The 23,291-nt window shown below is 35.8% G+C and overlaps 1 protein-coding gene across 3 annotated transcripts in view; it reads right to left on the bottom strand.

Annotated features, from left to right (window-relative positions):
* LOC128227433 (peptidyl-glycine alpha-amidating monooxygenase-like) overlaps positions 1–23,291 on the bottom strand; it is a 51,982-nt gene that overhangs the window by 10,691 nt on the left and 18,000 nt on the right. For all 3 annotated transcript variants that reach the window (XM_052937969.1, XM_052937968.1, XM_052937970.1), the window contains exons 6-19: positions 22,241–22,320; positions 20,818–20,895; positions 19,922–19,964; positions 17,149–17,216; positions 13,616–13,699; positions 12,212–12,288; positions 11,696–11,746; positions 11,466–11,518; positions 10,887–11,200; positions 7,394–7,535; positions 4,537–4,647; positions 4,071–4,295; positions 3,151–3,233; positions 343–540 (exon numbers count right to left, since the gene is read on the bottom strand). In XM_052937969.1, coding sequence (XP_052793929.1) covers positions 343–540; positions 3,151–3,233; positions 4,071–4,295; positions 4,537–4,647; positions 7,394–7,535; positions 10,887–11,200; positions 11,466–11,518; positions 11,696–11,746; positions 12,212–12,288; positions 13,616–13,699; positions 17,149–17,216; positions 19,922–19,964; positions 20,818–20,895; positions 22,241–22,320 — 1,607 coding nt within the window. The remainder of the gene's footprint in view (positions 1–342; positions 541–3,150; positions 3,234–4,070; positions 4,296–4,536; positions 4,648–7,393; positions 7,536–10,886; positions 11,201–11,465; positions 11,519–11,695; positions 11,747–12,211; positions 12,289–13,615; positions 13,700–17,148; positions 17,217–19,921; positions 19,965–20,817; positions 20,896–22,240; positions 22,321–23,291) is intronic.

The following is a 23,291-nucleotide window of genomic DNA, read 5'->3' as shown; positions in this document are numbered from 1 at the left end:
TAATGATAGTAAACAAATAAAGAATGCAAAGTTTGATTTTAAAAACCTGTGTGTGTCCTAACTTTAAGTTTTAAATATGAAGGAGCCAATGACTAAGATCTGTATTAAAGTAGGCCCTAATTAAACAAAGGGAATCATTCAAATTCTAAACAAATGTCTTCTGAACATATTTAAATATTATTGAACTGCTTAAACATATACAATTGTCCATCTGTATCCAGGAGTTCATTAAGCAAAAAAACAGCATGAAACATTACCCAGACCTGAATTTATATATTGACTCAAGAGTACTATCTATATATTGAGCCAGAGCAATATATTTTTAGTACACTCAAGTCTCACCATGGTTGGGACAATACTCCAAGGCGTACAGAGCAGCCCCAAACTGTGGGGGGTGTATCTGCCTGATAAAATTCCCCTGCAGGTCGAAGCACTGTATACGCCCGTTCTCCCTGTCTGCTACACACAGCTGACCTTTGTCCTCTGCCAGTGCAAGCCCGTGGGGCAGACTAAATGTTCCCGGGGCTGGAAACCCATCTCCTACAGAGAAATTGGTTAAAAGGTGTATACAAGTTTAGTTGAATCTCCATTGTGAAGACAACTTCAAGATGAAAAACATATCACTCAAGCCCATTTCTGGGTAGAATACCAGTACTGGGGTCCTTTATCAGTTGACAATAGAATATTGAACCATCTTATCCTTAATTGAGAAGCTGACACCGATATTTCTAGACCACTTTCACCGAGGTGGGACTCAAACCACCTACCACTTAATTGAGGAGCTAACACCCATATTTCTTGACCACTTTCACCGAGGTGGGACTCAAACCACCTACCACTTAATTGAGAAGCTGTCACCAAAATCGCTAGACCACTTTCACCCTGGTGGGACTCAAACCCTCATCCACTTAATTGAGAAGCTGTCACAATTATAGCTAGACCACTTTTACCCTGTTGGGACTCAAACCATCATCCACTTAATTGAAATGCTGACACCCATATCTCTAGACCACTTTCACCCAGGTGGGACTCAAACCATCATCCACTTAATATAAAAGCTGACACCCATATCGCTTAATCACTTTCACAATGGTGTGACTCAAACTATCAACCACTTAATTTACAAGCCGACTTACATACAAAAGCTGATACTCATACTGCTAGACCACTTTCACCATGGTTGGACTCTACCACTTAACTGAGAAGCAGATACCCACACCATGAGACCAAATTGAACTGTTTAACAGAATCATTGAGTAGCTTTCAAGGGTTAAACTAAACCATTCACATTCATTCAAATTTTATAATTCATTGGTTTAAAAAGTTATAAAACTGGTTCAAATATCCTTAAAATATTATTTATTGATTGTATTTCTTAAGCAAATGATATGATGCATAAAACTCCTCTCCTATAGCTAGCACTGTCAATAACAAATGAATTACCTCCCCTCCTATGGCTAGCACTGCCACTCCCAAATGAATGACCTCCCCTTTTATAGCTATCACTCACACTACCAAATGAATTTATCCGCTCAAATAGCTAGAACTGTCAATATGAAATGAATTACCTCCTCTCATTATAGCCAGCACTCACAAATGAACTAAAGCTGTCACAGGAGTGACGAATACCCCCAAATGCCGCCTGGACACAGGAATGGCAAACCATTCCTTTGAAAAGAGGCCATAACTCCAAGGTTACTGCACACTGCATCTTCTTTTATCATGCATGTATTGTTTTATTTAAATCTGTTGAGTAATTTAGAAGTTACACTGCTGACAAGAAAAACTAGCTGAGCTCTAGCTGATCTCTTCTGGAATAAGACATCTAGAGCATTCACGAGCTTTTCTTCCAACACGATCATCATCAAATTTTACAAGTACATATTTGGGCTTGAATGCATCCTTATCCACCTGGAAATAAATCGCAGGACTATTACTGTAGCCGAATTAACAAGTCCATCTGACAGGTCAATATTTGTAGTAAGCACTAGTGTGGCAAATATGCCATACTTAAGTTCTGCTGGTATTCCACTGGCATCTGGTTCAAATGAAGCATGCTGGATTTGTTTTGTTTGTTCATCTTTCCAAGTGTCAATTACTTTTAAGGTAAATATTTGCTCATTTAGTTTTTAAAGGATCTATCGAACTTGACCTGTATCTTCTGATGTTACACCTGTGTACCAAATCTGTCAAGCCTTTCATGAGTTATCGTCCGGAAACCATTTTTCTATTTTTAGTAACAGTGACCTTGACCCCACCAGCCCCAATATCAAACTTGATCTGTATCTTCTGATGTTACACCTGTGTACCAAAAATTGTTCAAATCCTTCTAGCCTTTCATGAGTTATCGTCCTGAAACCGTTTTTCTATATTTAGTAACAGTGACCTTGACCTTGGCCCCACCAGCCCCAATATTGAACTTGACCTGTATCTTCTGATGTTACACCTGTGTACCAAAATTTTTTCAAATCTGTCGAGCCTTTCATGAGTTATCGTCCGGAAACCGTTTTTCTATTTTTAGTAACAGTGACCTTGACCTTGGCCCCACCAGCCCCAATATCGAACTTGACCTGTATCTTCTTATGTTACACCTGTGTACCAAAATTTTTTCAAATCTGTCTAGCCTTTCATGAGTTATCGTCCGGAAACCATGAAAACCGACATACCGACCGACAGACAGACCGACCGACAAGCTCACTCCTATACACCCTTCGTTTGTGGGGGTATAATTACTTCCTCTTCTATAGCTAGCACTGCCACTCCCAAATGAATTACCTACCCCCCTATAGCTAGCACTTTCAAATGAATTACATCCCCTCCTATAGCAAACACTGCAACTTTCAAATGAATTACCTCCCCTCCTTTAGCTAGCACTCCCAATAGAAATACCTCTCCCATAGCTGGCTTTGCCACTATCAAAAGAATTACCTCCTCTCCTATAGCAAACACTGCAACTTTCAAATGAATTACCTCCCCTCCTATAGCTAGCACTCCACCTCTCCCATAGCTGGCTTTGCCACTATCAAAAGAATTACCTCCCCTCCTATAGCAAACACTGCAACTTTCAAATGAATTACCTCCCCTCCTTTAGCTAGCACTCCCAATAGATACCTCTCCCATAGCTGGCTTTGCCACTATCAAAATAATTACCTCCCCTCCTATAGCTGGCACTACCAAACTGCTGCATAAAGTAACCATTCTCGTCAAACTTCATGATCCGGCTGTTGCAATACCTGTTAAATGTAAAAGTTCAAATTTTAACTCAATTTTAAATTTCTTGATGGGTTCAGAAATTAAAAGAAAAGATATAGCCTTAAATACTTTTTGGACATTTTGTAGAAGCTAGATTAAGATTTAACATAAAACAAGGAATAGATAGATGTCAATTTATTTCTCCGAGTAAGCACTAAAAGTGCATCATTTCTACAGTGACTTATTCACTTTTGGTGTTAACAAGTGAATGAAATATATTTCAAATTTATCCTGAAAAAAACAACAACAAACATACTTTTTACTATTTGCCTGAAGTGTTGGTTTGAGTTTAAGTCATTATTTAGCCTCTTCAAATTGGATATATGCAAACCCACTGCCTAATAAAATATATCTAAAAAAAAATAGTCAAAAACAGTGATTTTTATAAATTGAACTAGTGATTGATGACAAAGCACATTCCGCTCACCAGCAATGACCATAAAAAATGTGGGGAATATTTGACAATTTTCTCCAATATACAGCTTTAAGTTTTGCAATAAATACTTCAATGAAAACAAATAAATACTTGTTTTCTTTTGAAACCATCTGTGATAAAAAGGTTATCAAATTCATGTGACAATATATACACTAGTTCTGGCGCAGAAATTATAGTGCATGCCTGATGGTGTGCAATTTAACTCCGCTCCAGAACTTGTGCATATATCTTCATATAAGAAAAAACAACAACCCACAATTATTGAATGAAAATATATGTTTAATCTTATTAATATTGTAAACAGCTTAATGAATTACCAAGCCCTGCGATTTCTACAAAGATCAACATTGAACACCACACACCGGATGTAAGTCAGTCTTACCCATCAGCGACAAAGAACTCGCCACTCTGGAGTACCGCCACATCTGTGGGCTTACAGAAGTGCTCCTTGTCCGAGCCAGGCTCAAACTGGACCCCAAGGGTCATGTCCACCTTCTCCTTGCCAGGTTCCTGGCCCGCAGGGATCCTGAACACTTGGTGCAGGGCCACGTCTGTTACCCAAATGTTTCCTCGGGAGTCTACAGTCAACCCATGGGGCAGGTAAAACCTAGACAACACATGTTTTTGAGAATTAGGTAATAAGCTATTGACTAGAGAAATGGTTCTTAGATATATCATTCAACTAATCACTTTATGGATCTTATCAATTGCTATACACCATTATTACTGCATGTACACGAGTTATATGCCTACCAGAAATAAAAAAAACTGTAGCAATTAAGCTTTTGATTTCGTATAAAAATATTTTTTCATAATCTATTAGAAAAATAGTAAGTTTGGCACATTACCAGTTTTTGCCAAAGCTGTGTTTGAGTGATCCATTTCGGTGGAGAATAAGTATGGTATCTACTTCTATAGGACGATTTCTCTCAGTGTATTTGTTGCTCATATCAAACGAGCTGAAATGTACCAACAAGGAAATAGATTGTGAAATGTAACAACAAGGAAATAGATTGTGAAATGTACCAACAAGGAAATCGATTGTGAAATGTACCAACAATGAAATAGACTGTGAAATGTACCAACAAGGAAATAGATTGTGAAATGTACCAACAAGGAAATATATTGTGAAATGTACCAACAAGGAAATAGACTGTAAAATGTACCAACATCCTAGTTTTGGAGGTCTCTTTACATGAGTTAAATTAAAGATGTCACATCCAGGAAATTATATGTGGATCTTTTACTAATGTAGTTTTAAACAACATTTAATAATTGAATTTCTAGACAGAGTCATTCCACAGCATCTTTGAAAACTTAAAAATTCACTTAATACTTATTCCTGAAAAACTGGGAAAACTCTTAATAAAATGTATATCACCATCAAACACATCTAAAAAAATGTAAGTAAAGATCACACCTTGATGGCAAATTTTAAACAATCTTTCTAAGCCAATCAAGAGCCATACTTTGTATAAAGGATAATGTGGAGTTATGTAACCTAACTATGTGATGGCCCAGAACAACTGTGTGAAGTATGAAGTCCATTGAATGAATGGTATTGGAGTTCTGAGTTTAAACCCTAAGTCTTTAACCAAATGGATCAATGGTATTTGAGATATACCGCTAAGTAGTGATGAAACGATTATCGAGTACAATCGATAAATCGTCGCTGGCAATGCTATGTCGGCGACAATCGATAGTGGTTGTCCAAAATCGATGTCGCTAATGTTACTTCCGGTAACTACGTAACTTGTGGTAAAAGTCGAGTAAATGTCAATTTTTCTTTCAGGTAAATTCTCATTAAGTTTATTTTAACAAGGAAGGTCACTCTCTTACAAAAATGCGATGAATGTAAACTCTTTTGTTTAAAAACTTAATAACTCTCTCAAAATTATAAATTGATTTTAATTGTTTATATATTTCATAAAACCTTCTTCAAAAACCTGTCTCTATAGTAGAGTGTGTCCAGTGTTACATGCAAATACAAGGGAAACCGGCTCGATGCATTCTGTTTTTGATACCTTTTTTGGTATTGTTTGTTATTAACTAATTTACTTTTTTGTGAAAGGTTCATGTAATTAAGATATTCTAATGAAATGTTGAATATAACAGGTTATTAAAAGTTAAGCTGGTTCACAAATATTTAAGATAGATTTTAGATAGATAAATTGCTAAGATAACTTACATACATGCCATATCCCCCAGCGGGGGGAAAAATCCCCCGGAATTTTGATCCATCCCCCGGTCTCCCGGCAGGAGATAAAAATCCCCCGGAATTTATATAAAAAAAATAAATATTTTTTTTTTTTTTTTTTTTTAGAAATTTTACATCAGGCAATAATGACAAAGTAAGTGAAACCACAGTATGTGAGTGAAACCGAATGTAAAGAAACAACTAACAACTCCTCAAGGGTGAAATGCCAAAAGGAAACTTTTACAACATCAATTCATTTGTAGTAATTATCGAAGGAAAAGAAATATTACTATTTTGGAAGAAAGAAATCAATAATACTTATTCTATTCTCTTATTGTCTGAAAGTCATTAAGCTGATAGAATTAAGCACAATTTTTTAAAAGACTTTGGAGGAAGGTAAATTTAATTTAATTGTCTCGAAAACATATTTTTCCCCATTACATATTTTGTTCTGCAAGTGCATTACAGTATGACATGACAGTGTATCATAAGAATATGATAAATCATGACATAAAATAATTCTGTATAATGAAAAAGTTAAGAGGTTTTCAAAGCAAACTACATGTGAATACATTTTTTCGTACTTGCGTCTAAAAATACTTTAAAATTTCGCCAACTTAGACCTGCTAAAAAAATCCCCCTGAATACAACCCAAATCCCCCTGAATTTTCAGCCTTTTGAACGAATCCCCCTGAATGGTCTCCAGAAAATATGGCATGTATGAACTTGAAGCGGTGTGCATCGTTATGTAAGAGATGTGCAATTATTAAGTAGGGGTTGTGTTGTTATGTTTTTTCGTTAAGTTATTAAAGACAGAAAAACATTGAAATTTATTTACTGTTGCAAAAAGCATGACTATAGCATCACACATACTGATTCCAGGTTTAACCTTAAATGATCATGATGATACTATGTATAAAGAATGTATTCCTTACTGATATTATGAACTTTCGATTGTTGTCCGATAGTAAATCGAAATGCTTGGTCCGATTCGATTCGATTATCGATAGCAAATGGAGTCCGATTTTCAAACACTACCACTAAGTGAAAAACCACAACATGCCCTAGATCTTAAAAAAAAGATTTAATGAAGGGGCATTATTGTATTTAGTATCCTACAGAGTTGTCTAATTTAACTGTGTGATGTAAATTTTAACCATTATTTACATATGATTATAATTTCTGGGTTATTAAGTTCAAGTTATAAATTGTTCAGTTAATTTTAATTTAATTAAATAGCATATATGTGGTAATGAAGGTTTTAACCCTTTGCATGCTGGGTAAATTGTCGTCTGCTCAAAAATGTCGTCTGGTTTATTCTAAATTTCTTTCAATTTACTTGAAACTTTGGGGATATATTGACTAAGTGGCAAACAGCTTGGAACCTGACCAGACGCCGAGTTACTCGGCGTCTGGTCTGGTTCCAAGCTGTTTGCAAAGCCTTTAAAATCGCCATCAGCAGCCTAAGGGTTAATAACATTCAAATTTAGATCTATTCTATTTCTCACAATGAGGTCCAGATGTTTTCCCCACGGTGGAAGACGAACAGCTCCCCCTCTTTGCCGATTGCGAGCCCTCCAACCTGCCCTACTGTGACCGTCTCAACCCCAGACACAAACTCCAGCCCAAGGGTTGGGTCCAATGCCACACCTAGGGATCATGAAGCAAGAGTTTATCATGAGTACTAAATACTTTACAATCACAATGGTGTGGTTTGGTGTAGTGAGCAAAAATTAAACTAAAGCATAGCTCTGAATTGCTTTACATATAAAAATACAAAAGTGAAACATAAATACTAAAACAAAGTTCCAAAATGTGCACTTTTATACATAAATGCAAATTTTAAAATTTTATTAGTATAGCAGAGTTCAGAAATGTTAAAATTTAGAAATGTTTAACAAACAAAAATGCTAAATGCGTTTCTGCTGCCACATCAAAGTTTAAAGATAATAACTTGAGAAAATGCAAATTCCTTGATTTTTTTTGCACATGAGAAACTATTATTTCCTAATTAAACCTCTTAGAAATTACTGGAACCACAGAATGGTATAATATTTCAAAACTTACAAAATAGCATTCTGTGATTATCAGTATCAAAGGAGAAAAAAATCTTGGTTCCTCAGCCTGCAGAAAATGTGACAACTCTATGGCAAAAAGTTTATTATATTTTGCATAATTAACCAACATTTTCACTGAAACAAACTCAGTGAAACGAAATTTGAAAAAAAAAATCAAATGAAATTTCTAAATAGCTGTAGAGCAGTGAACTGAATGAAAACCAGATCTAAACAATTAAAATGAAAACAAAAGAACATCATTTTGCCGTTTCATCATCTGGAATAGAAGGAGTGTTTTAAAATGGATGGTGCTAGCATACTGCTTGTCCTCTTTGTACAAAGATGTACTTGAGTACATGAGTACGGACAACACTGACACTATATACCAAAAAAAAAGTGTAACTGTTGTGTTCTATATACCAAAAAAAAAAGTGTGACTGTTGTGTTCTTATTATGAATATCAAAGGATTAATCCTGAGTTTTTTTCATTGAAAACTATTATATAAATTGCATCTGACATATCCTCTCCAAAAGAAGACCTAAACAAAAAGGAAAAAAAACCTTCCTTACCAGCATTTACAAACTATGGGTTTTGTTATATTTTCACACAAGAATTAATTGTGGAAAAGCATTTGAGTATGACCTAGTATGGATACTTCTTGTGGTGAGAATGTCAAGAAACCTAAAAAATCTGAAATGAAGCAGGCTAGGCGATAGCAGTTTTATTTGATTAAATCAGGGATTGTCCTTGCCCTAAGTGAATTGAGACGAGGGTTGAACTGGAGTTGAAAAGAGGGCACAGAGTTATTTTGTTAGAGACAGCGAGTGCAAATCACCTGTGTATGTCTCACAGCACTGTTATATTTCCTATGTGAATCTCATTTAAAACGTCTGTTTGAATGATTTTCTTTATGTAGTATGTTGGTGATTCAAAACAAAGTACTGCAAATAAAACATCTATCAATATGCAGATTTAAAGTGTCAAATAGTTTGAAAGATACTGACCATTGGCTCAAAAGTGACCTCAATAGTTATTTCTTGTTATTCAAAATATTAACTTACACTATAAATTGGGTTTCAAGAGATAATTCCACTGAGTAATTTCAAGAATTAAGTCTTTAGTTAACACAGTCGAAACTCGATGGATATCCCAGGGACTGGCTAAAATATTTAGCCTCTAAATATGGAGCTCAGGGGGAATGCTTATGTACAGTAAAGAAAAATTGGTCCTTTACATCAAGTTCGATCCAAACGAAAAAATTGAACCATGTGATATCGAGCCAATGGGATTGGGCTGTAATATTTTTCTGATCTGATTCTGACAATTAATTAACTTGAAGGTAAAACACCAATAAAACAATTAACAAACCAAAAAATTAATACAAGGGAACAGATACCAATGAATGCATTGAAACAAATAAAAGCAGTCAACACAAAGCATCACATGCGATAGCCACCATGCTCATTGTTTCTCAGTCAAAAAGGGGAATCATTCTATAATAAATAAACTAAATATATATATATATATATATAAACAGACCCATCCAATGGTAAAATTCCTTTTCTTATATTTATCATTTGACTATTTCCATGTTTATACACACTGCTTGTAGTTTAAACCAATGAAACTGTACTTTTAAACGTCACATGCCGGAATTTTCATTTTGGAAATAACGTCATTAATCAATTGCATAAATGATTTAGTGCATTTTCATGAATATAAACACAAACCAGCCATTGAATATATTTGAAAACACTTCTTTAGGAAATATAGTATGTTCCTAAAAATGTATATGTTACTGTATATTTAGTGTTTATTTAAAAAAACAAAACTTTTATAAACATCAGTCTGCAAAATGTAGCAATCAACATATGCTACGGATTTTTCAATATGGCATGTTGTATTTTCACTGCTGGATATGGAAAGGAAATTGATAGGTATATAATTACTAAAAGCTTTGCTACACATGTGTGCAATTTCTCTTCCAGCAAGTATACTTAATTTGATGTAAATTTCTTTAACAGTTTTCTAGTTTTGGCCAAGGTTTTGCATGACACGGCTGACAGTGCCACCAAGACCAAGGCTATCAAAATACAATGACCTTTTTCTCTGAACAACAGACAAGCCAAAACAATGGGAATCCGAGAACATGTTAATGAAAGAGGTAGAGAAGAAGACATCATTATGTGAACAATAACAGTCGTTCATACCAGCAACACCCCATCAACCAAAAATAACCAAAACAAAAAGTCACGCAAAAAGTAAACAGCACATGCAAATATGAAAAACACTGAACAGGAAAGGGGAGAAAACTTCACTTGAAGCTGAAAAAGGTGAACTACTCTATAGGAACCATCACCGGAGTATAAAGATAACTAGAACCTGAGCCACAACATGATCAGGCTACACCACAACATATTGAAGTACCTGACATAACAGAACCACCAACAACTGACTGAAAAGCTACAGGTCCTGGCTTGCGACCGGTGCTCAAATGGGGCTTACTTCCCGCCAAACTGCCAAATGTCCCAGACTTTCTGTCCAGGGCCTCCCTGGTTGCATACTCATCATACTTATTATTAAAGTTCTTGTTTCTATTCCTACTCAACTTGGGTAAAGAGCCCTTGGGAAAGTCAGAGAAGCCGAGATTGTCCACAGCACCATACCAGTCGTACTGAGGGTTCTTGAGTCTGTTCCTGCCTCGTTGTCTCATCGCATCATAGTCATAGTCCTCATATGAAGGATAGTCAAGAAAGTAGGGTCTCCTGTTGCCAACATTGTAATCCCTTTCGTTTACACTACTCAAGCCAAACCTGTCCTTACCAACATCAAATCTATCACCAAAATCATTATCAAAACCAGCAACAGATCCTTTACTTGGCAACTTAAAACCATTTTTATTCAATCCATCACCATTGTTGCTAGATTTAAGCAGGTTATTACCAATATCCTTAGTCTTCCCACCCGGCTGGGCCACAATGGTATTTCCCGGAGGAGAGATTTTATCCAATCCCCCAGCTGGTTTCCCCTCCTCCTTGTCCCCACCACCTGTCATGGCATGGTGGTGGTGGTGCCCCATGGCCACATCCTCCAGGGCAGGGTTGAAGGGCAGGGGTGTGTCCGAGTCTGTGGGGATGTTGTCGAACACCCAGCTGACTGTGTTTCCCTCACATGTGTCAACCCCGCGCTGGCTCTCCAGTGTGGCATTCATATAGTACATAATGTAAAAATTGCACATCTCATCTTCTGATGTAGACCTGAAGATATTTTAATTTATATCTAATTGTTGATGAACAACAACTCATTCATAGATATATTTCTATTACCAAGCCAATTGATATTGTTTGTTTAATATATATTTTACCAAAATAATAATCAACATTAAACAGTTCTGCATCCACTCTGTAAAGAATCTAAATTAACCGTTACACCTGAATAATATGGAAGATAACAGTAAATTAAATCGGAAACAGTAAGCATAGTAACACGAGATAACACAAGAACTGTTTTGAAAATCCTTACCCAATGTATGTAGCCCTGCCTCTTCCTGTGGAGTTATATGTACATCTCGCAGCCTGTAAAGTAGGGAAATACATTTTTGCTCATGCAGAACAGAATAGAAGATTTTTGTCTTAAGCATTGCCATCTGATATATTACTCATAAACAAATAGCTCATTGTTACTGCTGATTTTTTTAAAATTCAATTTACAGTGTATAACCATAACACTGTCTCTTGTTACAGAGTACCTACCAAGATGTCTCCTGGGTTGATAGCAATGTCACCTTTGACTGGATAGAAGGCCTGCAAGTAGGTAAAATAATTGTTCAAAACATCCATAGGCAATATGATTTACTGATGATATAATGTATGAGTGGTTACATTATTTTCTAGCAGTAATATGTAATTTACAGCCACAAAATGAAATCCTGTGCTTGAAGTGCTGGTATATATTAAGCCCATAAGAGATTTTGGTTAAACAAATAATAATTACACATATAAACAATGCAGCAATCCAAATGAATGCTAATTATAAACAAGATTACAGTGCTATAATCTTTTAGATATATTTAAATAATATAAGGTTAAGGCATAACAATAAAATTGTCGAGAATTGAGAACTTTTCAAGCCTCAGGGGTATAGGCTGCAGCTTTTTGTGCAAAGCGGGACTTAATGTCTGAGCCTGGTAACACACGCATATGTGATGTCAAATAAAAAAAATAATAATGGAGAATAGATGATAGTGTGAAGTAGAAATCTGTGTCTACCTGTGGCCATTGGGGATTGCCCTTCCCAATAAGATCATATTCACCACTGTTCACACGATAGCCCGATATCACTCGACCTGAAATTGGGGCAGTAAAGCAAATTTAGTCTGGTATTTTTTTTTTAAATATTTGGGATACCCATCAGCCATGTAAGGAAGTCTAGCTTCTTTTATCTTTTAAACATTATATAGAAAGAAAGAAAATAAGCATTTTTAATAACTGTACAGTGACACTAATATTTCAGAAGCCAACAAAGTAAGAAACACCGCATTTTTATTAAAAGATGATGGTATTAATAAGAATTTACTGTAATGTGACTGTGTGCATGTAAATACGGTAATGTGCCCCTACCCAGACTGTGTGCATGTATAACTGTAATGTGCTCCTTCTCAGACTGTGTGCATGTAAATACTGTAATATGCCTCTACCCAGACTGTGTGCATGTAGATACTGTAATATGCCTCTACCCAGACTGTGTGCATGTAAATACAGTAATATGCCTCTACCCAGACTGTGTGCATGTAAATACTGAAGTGTGCCCCTTCTCAGACTGTGTGTATGTAAATACTGAAATGTGCCTCGATTCAGACTGTGTGCATGTGAATACTGTAATATGCCTCTACAAAGACTGTGTGCATGTGAATACTGTAATGTGCCTCTACCAAGACTGAGTTCATGTAAAAACTGTAATGTGCCTCTACTCAAGACTGTGTGAATGTAAATTCTGTAATGTGCCTCTTCTCAAACTGTGTGCATGTAAATACTGTAATGTGCCTCTACCCAGACTGTGTGCATGTAAATACTGTAATGTGTCCCTACTCAGACTGTGTGCATGTAAATACTGTAATGTGCCTCAACTCAGACTGTGTGCATGTAAATACTGTAATATGCCTCTACCAAGACATTGTGCATGTAAATACTGTAATATGCCTCTACCCAGACTGTGTGCATGTAAATACTGTAATGTGCCTTTACCAAGACTGTGTGCATGCAAATACTGTAATGTGTCCCTACTCAGACTGTGTGCATGTAAATACTGTAATGTGCCTCAACTCAGACTGTGTGCATGTAAATACTGTAATATGCCTCTACCAAGACATTGTGCATGTAAATACTGTAATATGCCTCTACCCAGACTGTGTGCATGTAAATACTGTAATGTGCCTTTACCAAGACTGTGTGCATGCAAATACTGTAATGTGCCCCTACCCAGACTGTGTGCATGTAAATACTGTAATGTGCCTCTACTCAGACCTTGTGCATGCAAATACTGTAATTTGCCTCTACCCAGACTGTGTGCATGTTAATAGAGTAATATGCCCCTACCTCGACTGTGTGTATGTAAAGACTATAATGTGCACCTACCCAGACAGTGTGCATGCAGATACTGTAATGTGCCCTTACCTAGACTGTGTGCATGAGTGCGGAATCCAAATGGCACTATGCTGTCTCTCCAGTTGAATCTGCAGGATGAGTCAATGTGGAACTCTGCAAACAAGTAAAAGGGACATTAAAACATTTACCAGCTGTTTTCTGGATAGGTTCTTTTTAATCATCTACCTGCTGTTTCCTAGAAAGGAGCAAGTAAATCATCTACCTGCTCTTTCCTCAAAAGGAGCAACTAAATCCTCTACCTGCTGTTTCCTTTATAGGGACTATTTTATCACCTACCTGCTGTTTCCTAGAAAGGAATTACTAGATCATTTTACTGCTGTTTCCTAGATAAGGACTATTTTATCATCTACCTGCTGTTTCCTAGAAAGGAGCAAGTAAATCATCTACCTGCTCTTTCCTCAAAAGGAGTAACTAAATCCTCTACCTGCTGTTTCCTTTATAGGGACTATTTTATCACCTACCTGCTGTTTCCTAGAAAGGAATTACTAGATCATTTTACTGCTGTTTCCTAGATAAGGACTATTTTATCATCTACCTGCTGTTTCCTAGAAAGGAGTTACTAAATCATCTAGCTGCTGTTTATTAGATATGGACTATTTTATCATCTACCTGCTGTTTCCTAGAAAGGAGTTACTAAATCGTCTACCTGCAGTTTCCAACATAGGGACTTTTCTATCATTTACCTGCTGTTTCCTAGATGGGGACTATGTTATCATCTACCTGCTGTTTCCTAGATGGGGACTATTTTATCATCTACCTGCTGTTTCCTAGATAGGGACTATTTTATCATCTACCTGCTGTTTCCTAGAAAGGAGTTACTAAATCATCTAGCTGCTGTTTATTAGATATGGACTATTTTATCATCTACCTGCTGTTTCCTAGAAAGGAGTTACTAAATCGTCTACCTGCAGTTTCCAACATAGGGACTTTTCTATCATTTACCTGCTGTTTCCTAGATGGGGACTATGTTATTATCTACCTGCTGTTTCCTAGATAAGGACTATTTTATCATCTACCTGCTGTTTCCTTGATAGGGACTATTTTATCATCTACCTGCTGTTTCAAAGATAGGGACTATTTTATCATCTACCTGCTCTTTCCTAGATATGGATCAATATATCATCTACCTGCTGTTTCCTAGATGGGGACTATTTTATCATTTACCTGCTGTTTCCTAGATAAGGACTATTTTATCATCTACCTGCTGTTTCCTTGATAGGGACTATTTTATCATCTACCTGCTGTTTCAAAGATAGGGACTATTTTATCATCTACCTGCTCTTTCCTAGATATGGATCAATATATCATCTACCTGCTGTTTCCTAGATGGGGACTATTTTATCACCTACCTGCTGTTTCCTAGAAAGGAATTACTAGATCATTTTACTGCCGTTTTCTAGATATTATAAAGGACTATTTTATCATCTACCTGCTGTTTCCTAGATAGGGACTATTTTATCATTTACCTGCTGTTTCCTATATAGGGGCTATTTTATCATCTACCTGCTGTTTCCTAGAAAGGAGTTACTAAATCATCTAGCTGCTGTTTCTTAGATATGGACTATTTTATCATCTACCTGCTGTTTCCTAGAAAGGAGTTACTAAATCGTCTACCTGCAGTTTCCAACATAGGGACTTTTCTATCATTTACCTGCTGTTTCCTAGATGGGGACTATTTTATCATCTACCTGCTGTTTCCTACATAGGGACTTTTCTATCATTTACCTGCTGTTTCCTAGATGGAGACTATGTTATTATCTACCTGTTGTTTCCTAGATAAGGACTATTTTATCATCTACCTGCTGTTTCCTTGATAGGGACTATTTTATCATCTACCTGCTGTTTCCAAGATAGGGACTATTTTATCATCTACCTGCTCTTTCCTAGATATGGACTATTTTATCATCTACCTGCTGTTTCCTAGATGGGGACTATTTTATCATTTACCTGCTGTTTCCTAGATAGGGACTATTTTATCACCTACCTGCTGTTTCCTAGAAAGGAATTACTAGATCATTTTACTGCTGTTTTCTAGATAAGGACTATTTTATCATCTACCTGCTGTTTCCTAGATAGGGACTATTTTATCATTTACCTGCTGTTTCCTATATAGGGGCTATTTTATCATCTACCTGCTGTTTCCTAGAAAGGAGTTACTAAATCGTCTACCTGCAGTTTCCAACATAGGGACTTTTCTATCATTTACCTGCTGTTTCCTAGATGGGGACTATGTTATTATCTACCTGCTGTTTCCTAGATAAGGACTATTTTATCGTCTACCTGCTGTTTCCTACATAGGGACTTTTCTATCATTTACCTGCTGTTTCCTAGATGGGGACTTTGTTATTATCTACCTGTTGTTTCCTAGATAAGGACTATTTTATCATCTACCTGCTGTTTCCTTGATAGGGACTATTTTATCATCTACCTGCTGTTTCCAAGATAGGGACTATTTTATCATCTACCTGCTCTTTCCTAGATATGGACTATTTTATCATCTACCTGCTGTTTCCTAGATGGGGACTATTTTATCATTTACCTGCTGTTTCCTAGATAGGGACTATTTTATCACCTACCTGCTGTTTCCTAGATAGGGACTATTTTATAAGCTACCTGCTGTTTCATAGATAGGGGGTATGTTATCATCTACCTTCTGTTTCCTAGATGGGAACTTTTTTTATTATCTACCTGCTGTTTCATAGATGGGGACTATTTTATAATCTACCTGCTGTTTCATAGATGGGGACTATTTTATCAGTAACCTGCTGCTTCTAAATAGATTATGAATCTTATTCAAGAGAGAAATCTGTCTCATTCCACCGAGATATAGAGAATGTAAACAAAAGTCTTTATAGAGAAATCAGTCTCATTTAACGAGAAGTCTTTATAGAGAAATCAGTCTCATTTAAAGAGAAGTCTTTATAGAGAAATCAGTCTTATTTAAAGAGAAGTCTTTATAGAGAAATCAGTCTTATTCAAAAGAGAAATCTGTCTCATTCCAACAGACAGAGAGAATGAAAACAAAAGTCTTTTTAGAGAAATCTGTCTCATTTAGAGAGAAGTCTTTATAGCAAAATCAGTCTTATTTAAAGAGACAAATTTATAGAGAAATCAGTTTTATTTAAACAGATGGCCTTTTAATCAAATCTGTCTCTTTAAAATAGAAGTCTTTCAAGAGAAATTATGAAAACTTCTCACATTGCATTGCATTGATGCTCTTGTCACATAAAACAGTGATATGCAATGTGTAAATGAATAAGTTACTTTTAAAGATCAACTTTTAAATAAAAAACATAATTTCTAATTTAATGCCCTGTTCTGTTTGATAAAGAAAACCCTTACCGGCATTTTTCACTAAAAATATTTTCATTTTTTTCTAATCACTTAAAATTGTTAAGTTTTATTTTATTATTAGCAAATCGAAAAGTTAATTGACCTGCTTTATGAAAAAGTAAGCTTAAAAAAAGCTCAGACAAGGTAATCATAGTTGATAAGATTCTAAGCCTGATTATTCAAGCAATCATCCCATCACATCAACTTACTTTCTGTCTGCTCTGGTATGGTAACCCCGTAAGACAGCAGCAAATATATTCCAGATATGAACTTCTGTCTGCAAATGAGATCAACTATGAGCCTCACATGTCAAAAAAACACAAAGAAGAAATCTAATACTCTCACATAAGGGACTTCAAACAGTTTTATAAACCGGTAACCCTTTTTCATTTCCTTATATTTCTGTATTTACGTCTGTTTTTGAAATCGTCAAGAAGCTTTACAAAGGAGGAAGGAGACATGAGGGCAATATAATTAATTATATTTTCCAAATTGAATTCTGCTCCGATGAATTAAATTGAAGCCAGAAAACTTTGTGCAAGATCCATAATAAAGCTTTCAATTATAGTTTGCTAACCGAATGTAATTGTAAATAACAAATGACTAAATATGAAGGTTATTTCAGAATTGCATAAAAATGCAGGCTTAAATTTTCTGGCTTTAATTTAATTCATCGGAGCAGAATTCAATTTGGAAAATATAATTTATTTCATTTTCAGACTTGATGTATGCAGATATTTAATCCATTATTGAGATCCAATATAACCCAATATAATATTTGGTATCATATGAAAGCCTTTTATATGTCCAAAATAAATAACTAATATATGTGTTATATGTGAATAATATAACATAACTTATAAATACAAGCAAATTCGTTGAATTGATATCCCCCGCCTGATTGGGCTAAGTCAAGGAATTGAAATCAATTGTTGATGAAATATATATATATGAGTGTGAGTTTGATGGCAACTGTTTGATATAACAAAAAATATTGTATATAATGTAACATTTAGAATTGACCAAGAAACCTAGTTTATGACTCCATGTTACCCAGTTCCAAACTAATCTAAGATTTCATCAACGTAAACATTCTGATCAAGTTTCATGAAGATTGGTCCAGATATATGCAAAAAATACAGCCTCTAGAGTGTCCACAAGGTTTTTTAAGATTTGACTCAGTGACCTCATTTTTGACCCCACATAGTTTTAAACTATTCCAAGATTTCATCGAGGCATTCTGATTAAGTTTCATGGAAATTAAAGCAGATGTATTGCCTCTAGAGTGTTCTAAAGATTTCTGTAAGATATGAACTAGTGACCTACTTTTTGACCCATATGACCCACTTTTAAAACGCAGTCGAAATTTAACCTAAGGCAACATTCTGAACATGTTTGAACTTAATCAGACCAATCACCACCATAAAATAGTTTCGGACAAGATTTTTGAAAGATTTGACCTAGTGACCTAATTTCTGATCACATGTGACCGAGTTTAAAACATGTCCAAGAGTTCATCAAGGAAAACATTTTGAGCATGTTTCATGAATATAAGACCATACATATTGCCTCTAATGTGTTTCAAAGATTTTTCTAAAATTTGACCTAGTGACCTATTTCTTGACCCCATATGCCCCACTTTTACAAGCAGTCCATATTTCATCAAGGAGTACATCATGACCAAGTTTGAACATAATCTGACCAATCATTTCCATTCCAGACCAAAAAAATCTAAGGTTTGACCTTGTGACCTAATTTTTGATCATATATGACCCAGTTTTAAATAAGTCCAAGATTTCATCAAGGAAAACATTCTAATTAAGTTTTATGAATATTTGACCATGTATAATGCCTCTTATATGTTCCAAAGATTTTTCTAAGATTTGACCTAGTGACCTAGTTTTTGACCCCATGTGACCCACTTTTTTAAGTGGTCTATATTTCATCAAAGTTTACATCATGACCAATTTTGAACATAACTCGACCAATCATTACCATGATATGGTTCCGGACAAGATTTTTCTAAGATCTGACCTAGTGACCTAATTTTTGATCATATGTGACCCATATTTTTTACGACCAAGAGTTCCTCAAGGAAAACATTCTGATAAAGTTTCATGAATATTTGACCATGTATAATGCCAAAGATTTTTCTAAGATTTGACCTAGTGTTTGACCCCACGTGACCCACTTTTAAAAGTGGTTGAGATATGATCAAGGGGAACATTCTGACTAAGTTTGAACATTTTCTAATAAATGCCTACCAAGATATGGTACCGGACGGACGGAATGAAGGACGAACAACGCCAAAACAATATCGCCCTCCCGAAATCTTCGTTTCAGCGGGGGATAATAATAAGTAGTTTCAATATATAACCAAAATCATACAGTTATTACCAATACCTGTAATGAAGTGTTTTTTAGTTCATTCTTTCAAAAATCAGACAGATAACAAATTTAAAATTAAACCAATAACATGTTGGGGGGGGGGGGTGCATGTGTGTGTGTGCACAAAGATCAATCTTCCTGCCCGATGTAAGATGAATCATGCACAATAACGTGCAAGTTTCTTATATTTCTGCTAGATCACTGCTTACCATAATGAAAGATTACAAACATGCTTCATTAAATACACAAAACCCATGCATGAAACATCCAATTGTACAGCACTTTAAGGTATGCAAGAGAATGTATCATTCATGTGGTTCCAGTGCTGAAGGAATATTGACCCTCACTCACACTCATCTGCACAGGCCCACTAGGTGGATTTCCAATCTGCACCCGACACACATATACTTATAATGGACCAAATGCCTTACACGGACGAGCAGATAATATGATGCATCATTTCCTAAATGAACTAGACAGAAATAGGTGAATGGTATCATCAAACTCAATAAGCAAAGGAATTGCAATGCCCAAATTGAAGCCGAAGACTTTTAAGATATTATGATATATGAGAAAATGAATTTCTAAAATTACCTCTGTTCTGTGATAAACAATCTTATGCCTGAAGTATCTGGACCTGAAAATATAGATTGCAGCCACTATTAGAAATCCTCTACAATTTTGTTCAGTTGAAAGGCCTAGTACTCATTATCAATGAGTAAAGAGCACTGACAAGACACAATGTCACAAGTCTCCGTTCAAATCATTCTAAGGACAGGAGATGTTGGAGACTTTCAACTTGTTGTCTTTGCTGGCATTAAAGTCATGGGTTATATACGCCAGATATGCCTGACCTAAAACAACAGAGTTGAAATGGTTCAATGTTTTACTTTGTTGGATGAAATTAAAATAGGCCGAAATAAGACTGCAGAGAGATATTTGTCACACACACAGACACACAAGTCTCTCCAGAAACTAGAACGCCTTTCTAGTTCATTCAAAAAGGTTTATGTCTTTTAACTCAAACAGAATTCTCTGTGAGAAGCTGGAAACCTCCAAGTGATGTAAGGTATATAAGGCATAATGTTTTAAAACTTTAAAAATTGAATCAATATTATTTTCAGCATAAATATATGCCAGGAAAATAAGGTTGCAATAAATTTGCTATGAAGCTATTCTCACCATCACTATTGTTTGTGTTCAAGATGATATTTTAACCAATGGGATGGCAGTATTTTTCAAATCAGCCTAACATGTATTTTGGTTAAACAGTTTTCATCAATTTCATCAGGTGAATCGGTCCATTTTACCCTGAGTTTGTTCACTTCCCCACAGAGGCTGGTTCAGGATATTCTCATATTTAAATTACTACATTTCTATAATTGATGTTATTTTATTAATATGAGTCCTAAACAAAACTTTATTTGAGTTATTGAACATGCCACTTTAAATGTGTGTGAAATAAATGCAGTTTAAGTTCTTGTACTTACTTTGTAAAGGAACTGCATAATGTATCTGTATCACAATGTAATGGATGTTCGTCCCATGACCGATATGCTGACCAACATCTGGAAACAACCATAACACGCGTGTAAAACACTCATGGCTTATAAATATATAAGAACTGTTTTAACGATGTTTACCTACCAGTATAGAATTATGACTTATGTCCGAGCACAAATCAAAACTGGTCTGATTTCCCCCATGATTTGTAAACTACACTATCTAAGATTAAATATGTTTCAATAATTAGTATAATATTAAACCATCATCCATAATTTATAACTTCATATCTTAAGGTGCATGATGCTCAATTCAGTTTTGACTCTTCAAGAAAAAAATCAAGACTCAAAACAAAAGTGCTGCTGAGTGAAAACCATAGCCTGTTGTCCTTTTTTGTTGAAAACCTGCATGAGTCATAAATTATATAAGACAGTCTAATGGACCTTTCTATACATGTCTCTGACAACATGTGTACCAAATTTCATTTGAAAATTAAATATACGGTACAGTAAAACTGCCATCGCTCAAGGATGCCGGGGTCAGAGCTGAAACCTGGAGGGAACCGATGTTTCGAAGGACCCAGGTTTCAATTTTCCAGTCTGTTATGAAATATCTTTTAGTGTATTTTAAGTTTGAAGTTGTCAAACAGACTGTTTACTATGATACTGATAGTTGCCTTGTGGAAACCCCTCATATGTTCAAACGCTGTTGTATACTAAATGTAAAAGAAAAACACAATTATAAATTAATGAATAGTTATGATTATTTTTTACAAAAGCACATTTTCTAAACAAGCAACATTGAAATAAGATAGTACATATTATGGCATTAGTCAGATTTAAGTTTCTCAAAATCAAGAATCGATAAATGGAGCATCTTGTCTGTCTCGCGAAACTGTTCAAATAATTATCTTCTCTAATGCCCTTATCAACTAATAGCGGTCATGTGTAAACAGTGATAAACGTTTTTTTTAAATGGTATTTGGGACCGGCTATTGTGCTCGACTCCTCCACTTATTTCGGTTTCGATGCAGTGTCAATATATTTTGTATGAAAATATAAGGAAAAATGTTCGGAACCAAGCTCTGACCTAGAGGGACTGCCGGCTCTCGAACGACCGCCTATTCCAATGACCACAGTTTTTGAGTTATGGCTAAGGTTGAAGTTTTTGTGTGACAACGTCAACGCCTACAACGCCTACAACAACACCTCAAGGTTCACAATACTTTGATGTAATTTTCAAAAAAACAGACAACCTAAAACCTTTTTATAAATGATTTAAATAATTTATTTGAATATAAAAGAAATATGAAAGTGTATGTAATAGTTAATAGTAAAAAATGTATTGAGCATCACTCTCAGATATAAGACCTTGGTTACCACAGGACTAATAATTGTCTGGTTACTCTACCTTTTGGCAGGGTGAGGGGTGGGGCATTCTTTGCCCAGGCAAATATGATCTGGTCTCCCTCACACACATATCCACACTGCCTGAAATGTACAAATAGACAACATTGGAAGTGCTAGGCCTTAAAAAGGAAGTACACCAAATGTGCAATGCCTAGTTGGTTGAGGGAAATATCCACAGTGACACTAGCAAGCTTGTAAGCTTGAAGGAGCTATTGACAATGAAAAGCTTGTAAGGCTGAATGAACTTTTGGCACAAGCAAACTTGTAAGGTTTAAAAAACTATTCACACTGACAAGCTTGAGGGATTTATTGACACTTGCAAGCTTGTAGGAACTATTGACTCTGGAAAGCTCTGGAAAGAGCTATTGACACTTGCAACCTAGTAGGAACTATTGACACTGGCAAGCTAGTAAGAACTATTGACACTGGCAAGCTTGTAGAAACTAGTGACACTGACAAGCTTGAGGGATTTATTGACACTTGCAAGCTTGTAGGAACTATTGACTCTAGAAAGCTTTTAAGAGCTATTGACACTTGCAAGCTAGTGGGAACTATTGACACTAGCAAGCTAGTAAGAACTATTGGCACTGGCAAGCTTGTAGAAACTAGTGACACTGGCAAGCTAGTAGGAACTATTGACACTAGCAAGCTTGTAAGAACTATTGACACTGGCATGCTTGTAAGAACTATTGAAACTGGCAAGCTAGTAGGAACTATTGACACTGGCAAGCTTGTAAGAACTTTTGAAACTGGCAAGCTTGTAGGAACTATTGACACTGGCAAGCTAGTAGGAGCTATTGACACTGGCAAGCTTGTGAGAACTAGTGACACCAGCAAGCTTGTAGATTCTAGTGACACTGGCAAGCTTGTAAGAACTATTGACAATGGCAAGCTTGTAAGAACTATTGACACTGGCAAGCTTGTAAGAACTATTGACACTGGCAAGCTTGTAGGAACTATTGACACTGGCAAGCTTGTAAGAACTATTGACACTGGCAAGCTTGTAAGAACTATTGACACTGGCAAGCTTGTAGGAACTTTTGACACTGGCA

Source organism: Mya arenaria, chromosome 3 (genome assembly GCF_026914265.1).
Source record: "Mya arenaria isolate MELC-2E11 chromosome 3, ASM2691426v1".
In the NCBI taxonomy this organism is placed as follows: domain Eukaryota; kingdom Metazoa; phylum Mollusca; class Bivalvia; order Myida; family Myidae; genus Mya; species Mya arenaria.
The sequence above is the reverse complement of the archived record's forward strand: the minus strand, read 5'-3'. Positions and strand labels throughout refer to the sequence as shown.